At 41.2% G+C, this 11,176-nt stretch overlaps 1 protein-coding gene across 12 annotated transcripts in view; it reads left to right on the top strand.

The window, feature by feature from the left end:
- ptpn20 (protein tyrosine phosphatase non-receptor type 20) overlaps nucleotides 1–11,176 on the top strand; it is a 440,815-nt gene that overhangs the window by 267,306 nt on the left and 162,333 nt on the right. For all 12 annotated transcript variants that reach the window (XM_087982468.1, XM_087982474.1, XM_087982476.1 and 9 more), the window contains 3 exons: nucleotides 6,719–6,930; nucleotides 7,628–7,726; nucleotides 11,040–11,176. The exon at nucleotides 11,040–11,176 is cut by the window's right edge and continues 168 nt beyond it. In XM_087982468.1, coding sequence (XP_087838594.1) covers nucleotides 6,719–6,930; nucleotides 7,628–7,726; nucleotides 11,040–11,176 — 448 coding nt within the window. The remainder of the gene's footprint in view (nucleotides 1–6,718; nucleotides 6,931–7,627; nucleotides 7,727–11,039) is intronic.

Here is an 11,176-nt window from a genome sequence, read left to right on the forward strand (position 1 = left end):
TGTGGGAGACATGGAAAAGCCATTCCTCATACTCGCCCATTCCTCACAGACATGACAGGCATTGAACTGCAATAGGACAGGTAGGCCAAATCTGGTCAGATGACAGAGTTCTTTCGCTGGAGAATATGAGTGAACCAGTTGGCCTTTTGAAAACAGAACAGCTTTGAGAAACATTTTCCTTCCGGTGCTAGTCCACAAATGAACAAGTTTATTAAATACAATTTTAAAAATCGGAATAGGGGGATTTGTACACGTGATCCAAGGTTTCTGTTCCAACATGATAACTGTTTGACTGTTCAGTGTGTGTGCCAATGCCCACTGAGAGTGACTTATTCTGAATAAACCATTAATTCCACACCTTAACTATGAGACTGTGCATAGGTTTGCAAGTACAATGTTTCCTCCTCTCCTGAATTTCTGTTCTGTTTTCTAGGCATGTATGAAACTATAGGTCATTTTGATTAAAATAATGGTCCCTACCTGCATAATCAGCACTGAGTTTGAAGCCAGAGCATGGGAGAATTACAGCATTTGTTTGACAATGAATTTCTGCTCCTTTTTAAACTCGTGCATTTGACAGAAAGACACTTTCTTACATTCCTACAGCTCAGGCAATAATTTCAGGGAATGGATCCAAGAGGGCAGGAAGACTCAAGACCAATCTCACAGACACCGTCTGATGTTTGTTGACTCATTAATCTGAAAATGTAGCTTCAGTATTAGAAAACTGCTTTTGTAAATGTGGCTGCTTTAGAGACAGCATACATTTCGCCATGTGGAGCTTTGCTGTGATAGTGTCTCTACCTCTGGACCAGAAGGCTCAGGTTCATGTCCTATCAACTCTAAGGTGTATTATAACATGTCTGAGCAAGCTTATTAGAAAATATCTACATCTTGCCAATAGCACCCGATGAAATCTGCTTGAGAGAAATAAAAATCTGGCATTCTAAAATGGTTTTACACTTAAATCTCTATACTGCTGATAACCATCACACTCTTTAACACTGATAGAAATTAATTAATCCTGCAAATGCAAGACATCTGCATAGATAAATGTTTTTTTACAAACATGAGACAGATACAAGATTACACAGAATAATTAATACATTTCAGAAATAGACCTCCCTGCGGTAACATTTTAATGAATTCAATTATTACCTGAAATGCTGATTAAATTACTACATGCAGGACCATTCTTTCAACTTTGAACATAGAACTAGATTCAAAGTGTTGGGTGTCAAAGACCAACACATCATCACCTTCTGTGAGCTGAGTAGTGAATGGTGATAATGCAGTAATTATACTTTCCAAATAAGTTATAAATTTAAATGATTTAAGATCTGATCAAAATTATTCCTATGCTGGTTTGCATGTTAAAGAACCTTTCTCAACCTTCATTTCCTCAATATTTATGAAATATATAAGATATTTGAAAGTGGAGTTTGATGTAATGGCCTGGTTAATATCATTAGAACAATGGAACAGATTGGAGGATCATGAATGGAAGGAAAGATTCTCTATTATAATTTTATTAGAGTATAAGAGCCTGTTATGTTTCAATATGCATGTTCCTTCTGAACAGTTATAACATCCCTAAACTCCATCTATACATATATAAATTACCAGAAACCCATGAAGTCATTGTTGAGACTATGTATTTTACACATTGTTAGTTCTATAGAGCTCTCCATCCAATAACAGTAGCTATACAAAATGGCACCCTGATGAACCAGAAAGCTAGTGAGCACAGGACAACCAGTGTTTTGCAAACGTAATTGTGAAAATATGAATGAAGGTACCTCAGTTTGAGAAGGGTTAAGTTGATCTCTACTATCTCTTGTAGACTCACTTCATCAGATCTCTGTAATCTCCTTTAGTCAAAGAACACACTGTCGACTCTGCATTCCTCCAACTCAAGTCTCTTGTGCATTCCCCACTTCCAATACCATTCTTTGTCAAATGCCACTCCTGTGATGTACCCTAGGATGTTTTACAACATTAAGGGCTATGTATAAATACAGGTTGTTGGTGTCCTCAGGCAAACATGGAGGATTAATATTATTCTGAGTGGAGTGAGGGGAGAATAAAGGCAAAAATCATACTGTCCCACTCTGCTTGAACAGAGTGTACAACAGTTCAGCATCAGTTTTTCTATCCACACTCCCTGAGTGAGTCTCCCCCTTGGGTAGCACAGCATTTCTGAATTGAGATGGCAATTGCTGATTAAGTGAGGATGTGCCACAAAGTCTGCGATGCACTTTGCACTGTGAAGAGCTCCCGATGAAGGGCTCTTGCCCGAAACGCCAATTCTCGTCTTCTCGAATGCTGCCTGACCCACCGTGCTTTTCCAGCAACACACTCTCAACTGTGAAGAACCAGTTCACTTGCTGAGGTGTACGCAAATTGTTCATAGACTTTGCCAAAAACGGCACCGGACTGTTCTTCCACCTAAATTGAACCCTCTTTCACACAGTGCCCATTTTAGCTTGATAATTGTGAGCAAACAGAGGGTTAAGTTTTCAGCTGAAGCCTCACAGAAGATGCACTGGAGGCAGAATCACTGAGTACATTCAAGAAAGAGATTGGTAATTTTTTAAATATTAAAAGCATCAAATAATATGGAGAGAAAGTGGGAATATGGCATTGAGATAGAGGATGAGTCATGGTCATACTGAATGGCAGAACAGGTTCAAAGGCCTGAATAGCCTACTCCTGCTCTTAGTTTCTACATTGTTCACTTAAACAAAGAACAAACTCCGGTACAATACAAGAACAGGTACCTCAGCCCATCAAAACGCTGGTGACACATAATGTCTTTCTAAACCAGAAAGTTTTTGCCTCTACACCGTCCATATACCTCTATACGTGCCTGCTAATACCTGTCAAGATACCTCTTAAACATTGCTATTGTATCTGCTTCTACCACCTCCTCTGGCTGCGCATTCCTGGCACTAACCACACTCTGTGTAAAAAATTTCCATCTAGGCATCCCCTTTAAACTTTCAACCTTTCACTTTAAACGTATGCCTGTAGTAATTGACATTTCTACCCTGGGAGAATGACTCCATCTATCCATGCCTCTCATCATTTTGTAAACATTTATCAGGTTGCCCCCTCTTCCTCCAACATTCAATTGAAAACAGACAAAGTCTGTCCAATCTCTCCACATAAGTAATAGCCTCCAAACCAGGCTGCATCATGGTTAACCTCTTCAAAGACTCCACATTCATTTGGTACTTTGGCGATCAGAGCTGCCTCAGATTAATCCCAGACAGGCCATGGTTTCAACCCAGATTGACTCAGTATGCTGTATTCACAAGACTTTATTTCCTTGGCAATTTACTACATAAAACAATTTGCCTAATCTTTTTGTAGACAGTTTGAATTCCTCCAACTCTTCTCCACTTTGTGCTAGCAGTATTATGCGGCCAAATTATATTTTAATCATGAACAAGATACAATATAAAGCACCTTTTGAACTAAAAATGTCCAAGTGATGGACCAATCACTCCAGATCTTTTCTCCTTCAGCCTGTGGGAATCATTTCACTTCATGTTATTTAGAAAGAGCATACTACTTGTATAAAATGGAAATGCAGCAGACTATATAAATCAAAGAGGATATAAAGAACATAATACAAGTTGGGGAAAAGGAAATATGGGGGAGAAAAATGTTGCAAGGGATACCCAAACTGACAGCAATTTTATTTCTAAATATATTAAGGGAAAGAAAGTGGAAAAGGGGATCTTGGTCTCATTCAAGATTGATGGTAATAATAGACAATATGGAAAAAAAATATCAATTTTCACAAAAGAATACAATGCCAAAAAGTACAATGGAACCAAAGGTTAATCAAGAGGGTGAAATCGATAGATTGAATATAATTTTCTCAATGTTTGCAAAAATGACGGGACTTATGAGAGACCAGTTTCCAGGATCTGCCTTATTAAAAGGAATAGATTAAGAAATTGCTGGCACATTTGTCATAACATCTCAAAACTCTCTGGATTCAGGACTTGCACCGAAGTTGCAAGCGTCATTCTAATATTAAAGAAGGGAAGAGGAGGTATGACAGATATCTGCAGACTTGGAGGTTCGGTATCAAATGTGAGGAAGTTACTCGAATCTATCATCAAGGTTTTGTTTGATGGATTGTTGTCCCGTGTACCTAAGTACAGTGAAATGTTTTGTTTTGTGAGCAGTTCAGGCAAATCATAGCAAACAAGGACATATAGACAGAGGGAGAGACAAAAAAAACTGCAGATGCTGGAATCCAAAGTAGACAGGCAGGAAGCTGGAAGGACACAACAAGCCAGGCAGCATCAGGTGGTGGAGAAGTCAACGTTTCGGGTGGAACACTTCTTCAGGACTGGGGGTGGGGATTAAGGGGAGCTGCACAGGAGGTGTACAAAAGCAAGGTCAACATTAGGTGAGGCATGGTTATGTATATTGGAATGTAAGTAAATTAAGACACAAATCTCTGCTCTTTGCGAAGAGAAAGAACATGTACAAATTCTATATCAATTCAACAAACCAGATGACAGCAATTTGCTGATTCATTTCCCAGGGCAGTGCTCTGATCAATCAGTGTCAATCTACTTGATTTAACATTTAAATGGAAAACTGACAGTTAACTGCCAGTCCTCATTAATTGTCGCATTCTTTATGGCAACACTCCGGCAGTCAGAACACACTTACCGACCAATCAGCATTTTCCCCTCTGAAACTGTCTAATACTGTTTTTGAATTTGTATTTTTGCAAACTGTTCTGATTAGTGCAAGATGAAAAGTTTTGACAAAACACATGTCGTTCCTTCAACGATAATTAATATTATTTTGATGTTTGATGGACATCCTTGTATTCGTTTAACGTTTTGCATTGATATTGGATAGAGGTTGAGGTTGGGATCCTCTCAAGGAAATAAGAAGTGGTTATCTTTTTCTTTGGGACATTATTTAACTTTGTGATTTATATTCTTTGTATAACCTGCAAAACTGCATTTTTTTTGTAATATCAAATTCATTTTCTCGTAACATAAAATTCATATGTTTGCAAAAATATTTAAAGGACTGATCTAACTTTCAACATGAAATGCTCAGCAAACCTAATTGTTTGCAGGGAGAGATTAATGTGCCCTCACAATTTAACCTCAAAACCCCAGTTTTTTTAATGTGGGAACTTTTTTTTGAGGACTTTCAATCAGACCTTTACAACATTATGAAAATTATAGTCTAGAATCCCTCCAGTGTGGAAAGAGGTCATTTGGCCCATTGAGTCCATTCTGCCCTTCTAATGATCATCCCACTGTCTGACCTTATCCCCGCATTTCCCATGGCTATCCCCCTAGCCTACATATCACTGGACACTATGGGCAACTTAGCATGGCCAATCAACCTATCCTGCACGTCATTGGACTGTGGGAGGAAACCGGAGCACCCATAGGAAACCCATACACAGACACAGGGAGATTGTGCAAGTTCCACACAGACAGTCACCTGAGGCTGGAATTGAACCTGGATCGTTGGTGCTATGAGGCAGCAGTGCTAAACACTGAGCCATTGCGCTGCCCCATTAAAAGGCAGTTGATTTTTGGATAGTTGGGAAGAGGCTTTCCACTATTGAGTGGGGAAGCTAGTTGGACTTTTCAAACCTAAAGTTCCACATCCAAACATCTAACACCTTCTGCCTGATGTTGAGGGAAATTAGTTGAAAGATATACAGGATCCCATTTGCTCCAAGTAAGGAGTTACAATTGTAAAAACACCACACACCATCATCTCCCATATTGGGGGACTTACCAGAATTATGCTGGAGCTTAGAGGTAAAATTATGAGCGCACATTAATCTCTCTGAGTAGCCAATATCTTTTCTCCAAGGTAGGGGAGTCCAAAATTAGAGGGCATAGGTTTACAGTGAGAGGGGAAAGATTTAAAAGGAAACTAAGGGGCAACTTTTTCACGCAGAGAGTCCTGTGTTTATGGAATGAGCTGCCAGAGAAAGTGGTGTAGGCTGGTACAATTACAATATTTAAAAGGCACCTGGATGGGTATATGAATAGGAAGAATTTAGAGTGATATGGGCTAAATGCTGGTAAATGGGACTAGATTAGGTTAGGATATCTGGTTGGCATGGACGAGTTGGACTGAATGGTCTGTTTCCATGCTGTACATCTCTATGACTCTGTTATTGTCCTGATCTTCCTTCAGATGTGAAGTTTCCTGATGCCTGGGAATGCTGGAAGTCTGCTGTAAAATATGCTAAGCTCGTTAACAGATTTAAAAACGAACCTGCCTGACGGGACTCAATTAACGCCTCCCTCTCCCACCCCCCCAATCCCCAACACCTTGCCCCATCTTTAGAAGTTCCAGCATGGGATGGGGTTAGAGTTCAGAGTCCAAAATCTGATTCAAATCCAGTTGGTGCAAGTTGAAATTCAGAGTCGAGAGTGTGGTGCTGGAAAAGCACAGCAGGTCAGGCAGCACCCAAGGAGCAAGAGAGTCAACGTCAATGCTGCCTGACCTGCTGTGCTTTTCCAGCACCCTCGACTCTGAACTCCAGCATCTGCACTCCTCACTTTCTTGCGAGCTGAGATTTAGCCCATCGGTCCGATGGACAGGGTTTCTGAGAATAATTTCTATGCTGTAATCAAACAATCCCAACCAAGGAAGTCTACTTCCATATCAGTCTCCAATAACATAACACGGCATCCTCAAACAGGTAACACGTTCGAGGTGACAATGAAGAAAAATTCGGCAGGTTTGGGGTTCAGTTTCCTGCAGATGTATCCAGCGGACAGTGACCCAGGAGGGAGCTTGGTGAGGATAAAGAGATTGTTTCCAGGGCAACCAGCAGAGGAGACTGGCCAGATTGAAATCGGGGACGTCATCTTGGCAGTTAATCGAACCCCACTAAAGGGACTATCCTATCAGGTGAGTGCTTCACCAGAGGCAGATCCCTCATGAAGCTTTCTCTGGCCTTTCCTGACTGCGGTTGTCTCACGTTTGACCCATATTGATCAGATTACTGTTTTTAAACTTCATCTTCAAAGTTTCATTTGTGTCATGGTTGCATGACCAGTCCAACTGGCTGACCTTTGACACGGGCACGATATGAGCGTCTTTGTCATGTTTTATGAATCAGCATTTAGTCAGCAGTCTTTCCATTTATGTTACAATGTGGGCAGATGTCATAATTTCTATTCTAATCAACAGTAATCATGTTACATTTCTATGGAGAGAAGAGACGTTTGAATTAGCTATTCAAACATGTTCTGCTCTTTAGAGCACAAGAATAACCCTCCTTGTAAGTTCACTGACTAGCTAAACTATGTTTGATTATATCTGGTTGCACTTGTAAACAAGAACTCATTCATCATTCCTTGACTCTAGCATTATGTCTCTGCCAGGGCTTTAATGGTGCCCAGCTAAGTTCTGCTCTGGTGTTTATATCATTATTTCAACATGCCAATGAAAATAATTAATGTGATAAATTGAAAACATCACAGTTCATTCTTATGAATGCCCACGTAGCTTCACTGTAGCGTTTGCATCTATTATTCAGTATTGTTGTAAGTGGCTGGTAAACTAATCAAGGTGCCTGTTCCAACTGCTATCTCGATTTCAACAGGAGGTACTCCATCTGCTGCGAGGAGCTCCCCCTGAGGTCACAATGCGCATGTGCAGGCCAGCACCAGGAACCCTTCCTGATATAGACCCTAATCTACTGGTAAACTTGTTAAATGCTGATGGTTTATAAAGAGGGGATAATATTGTAAATGTATACATGAGCCACGATAGGTGGAGTTGAAGTTTAGGTCAGCACAGTGGTTTGAGCTGCTGCCTCACAGCTCCAGGGACCTGGGTTCAATTCTAGCTTCGAGCAACTGTCTGTGTGGAGTTTGCGCATTCTCCCCATGTGCGTGCAGGTTTCCCTGGGGTGCCCCAATTTCCACCACAGTACAAAGATGTGCAGGGTAGGTGGATTGGCCATGAGGTGGCTCTGGGTGGGATGCACTTCAGAGGGTCTGAGTGAACTCAGTGGGCTGAATGGCCTGTTTCCACATTGTGAGGATTCCATGATCTAGGTCATAGAGTCATTCAGTGCAGAAACAGACCCTTCAGTCCAACCAGTCCATGCCAAACATAATTCCAATCTAAATGAGTACCACCTGCCTGCTCCTGTCTCATATCCCCCCCAAACATTTCTTATTCATGTACTTATCCAAATGTCTTTTTAATGTTACAATTGTACCCACATCCACCACTTCCTCAGGAAGTTTGTTCCTCACAAGAATGTAAAAAAGATTACCCCACATATCTTCTTTTAAAATCTCTCTCCTCTCATCTTAAAAGTGTGCCCCTAGTCTTGAAATCCCCCACCTAGGGAAAAGACTCCAACCATTAACCCTAACTATACCCCTCATGATTTTATAAACTTCTATAAGGTCACCTCTCAACCTCCTAAGTCCCAGTGAAAAAAGTCCCAGCCTATCCTGCCTTTCTTTATAACTCAAGGCTTCTGAACCCAGCAACATCCTGGTAAATCTCTTCTGAACCCTGTCCAGCTGAATAAGATCCCTCTATTGACTATATCTATTGAATTCACTTGAAGCGGTGAACAGACACAAACCCTTTCTTGTATTGATGCCATGTATTGATATTCATCCATGAGACCAGAAGATGTAGGAGCTGAAGTAGGCCATTCAGCCCATTGAGTTTGCTCCACCATTCCGTGAGATCATGGCTGATGTGATAATCCTCAATCCCACTTTCTGGCCTTTTCCCCATAACCCTCATTCCCTTGCTTATTAAAAACTCAGCCCTCTGTGATTAAGAATTCCACTACTACATTACCCTCTGAGAGAAGAAATTCCTCCTCATCCATGTCTTGAATGGGTAACCTCGGATTCAGAGATTATCCCAGACTCTCCCACAAGAGGAAGTAATCTTTCTGTATCTACCCCGTTAAGACCTTGAAGAATCTTGTAGGCTCCAACCCTTCTGCTCATTCTTCAAAATTCCAATGAGTCCAGGCCCAATCTGTTCAATGTCTCCCCATAAGACAGTCCTGCATATTCAGTATCAACCTAGTGAACAGGATTGCCTCCAATGCCAGCCCATCTTTCCTCAGATCAAGGGCCTGAAACTATTCACAGTATTCCAGCTGTGATCTGACTCATGTCTTGTGCAGTTTTAGAAAAACTTACCTATTTTGTTCTCCATTCCCTTTGAAATAAAGGCCAACATTTAGCATTGCCTCCTCGTACATGCTAATGACAAAAATGCTGCTTAAATTATTCTTCATGCTTGTGAGCCTGAGGCCTTGATGATGGAGGGAAGCCTCAGGGATTTGCTTGTAGTTACCGCTGTTCATATGCTCACCCAGGGACACATACTTAATCCAAAACTAGAGGGCATAGGTTTAAGGTGAGAGGGGAAAATACAAAAGGGACCTGATGGGCAACTTTTCACACAGAGGGCGGTGCGTGTATGGAATGAGCTGCCAGAGGAAATGGTGGAGGCTGGTGCAATTATAACATTTAAAAGGCATCTTGATGGGTACATGAATAGAAAGGGTTTAGAGGGATATGGGACACATGCTGGCAAATAGTACTAGATTAATGGAGGATATCTGGTCGACCAGGATGAATTGGACAGAAGGGTTTGTTTCTGTGCTGTACAACTCCATGGTATGAGGTAGATAAAGTGTAGTTAGTTTAGTTGTCAGGGCAGATGTAACACAACTATCTATTGATTCTGTAATTGAGATGATTTGTCAATTCCAGATCTACATCCTAAATCGAGAAATTCAGAGTAGATTATTCCAAATAGGACATAAACCCTGGTTTCCTGGTTTAGATGTAGGGACACTACTATTGTCCCACAGAGCATATTAAGTTGATTATACAACTTTCAGGAGTTGCTGCAATTGAGAAGATTGAATGCGTATTCCAACCCAATTTCCCCAGAGTGAGTCTTCCACAGGTGACACCACATGATCAATTTAATGTTGGGTAAAATGCAGTATTAAAGACCTTGATAAGCAGTTTTAAGCTTTAGTTCTCAATATAAATCTGCTGCTGGGAGTTTTACAATGTTGTATTTGCAGGTCATTTATGTTCAAGGGAGAATATAGAAAGTTAGGCAGGAATTTAATAAGGAGGTCCTCGAGGGTAGTAATATCTGGATTACTCCCAGTGCTACGAGCTTGTGAGGGTAGGAATAGGAGGATGGAGCAGATGTGTGGCTGAGGAGCTGGTGCAAGGGAGAATGGGGGAGTGGCGTTTTTGAAAAGGGACCAGGAGCTGTACTTAAGGTGGATATTCCTGGGAATATGTCCAGGGAAGTTATTTGGTGGAACTGAGAAATAACAAATGAAAGATCACCTTGTTGGGATAGTATTATAGACCCCATAATAGTCAGCGGGAAATTGAGAAACAAATTTGTAAAGAGATTTCAGTTATCTGTAAGAATAATAGGGTGCTTATGGTAGGGGATTTAACTTTCCAAACGCAGACTGCGACTGCCATAGTGTTAAGGGTTTAGATGGAGAGGAATTTGTGAACTGCGTACAAGAAAATCTTCTGATTCAGTATGTGGATGTATCACATGAAGGTGCAAAACTTGACCTACTCTTGGGAAATAAGGCAGGGCAGGTGACTGAGGTGTCAGTGGGGGAGCCCTTTGGGGCCAGCGACCATAATTCTATTAGTTTTAAAATAGTGATGGAAAAGGAAAGGTTAGTGATGTATTTTTCACATTTCTCATGAGGATTGAGAGAGAACTGTTGCAATACACCCATTAAAGTCTTGAGCTGTTTTCGGATGCGCCCGATCAAAATGTTCAGACTGCGCATCAAGCTAGTAACTCAGGCAGCAGTTTGCCCGAAATGTCAATTTTCCTGCTCCTCAGATGCTGCCTGACCTGCTGTGCTTTTCCAGCACCACTCTAATCTTGACTCTAATCTCCAGCATCTGCAGTACCCACTTGTGCCTTGTCAAACTAGTAACTCTCTATCTTGCTCTGTTTCTAAATGCTAGACTCCAGTTTCTTCGCCAGTGAAAGAGTTGTCTGTGCTGAATACAATTGATCCACAGCTGATCCGAGGATTTGAACCGGATGAAGGTGAAGAGAAGCCCCGGGGATTCCCTCAGCAGGACCACCCGTGGGATTCGAG

This window comes from Chiloscyllium plagiosum, unplaced genomic scaffold (assembly GCF_037043375.1).
Source record: "Chiloscyllium plagiosum isolate Xiang-an unplaced genomic scaffold, Cpla_swu_hap1 HiC_scaffold_43, whole genome shotgun sequence".
In the NCBI taxonomy this organism is placed as follows: domain Eukaryota; kingdom Metazoa; phylum Chordata; class Chondrichthyes; order Orectolobiformes; family Hemiscylliidae; genus Chiloscyllium; species Chiloscyllium plagiosum.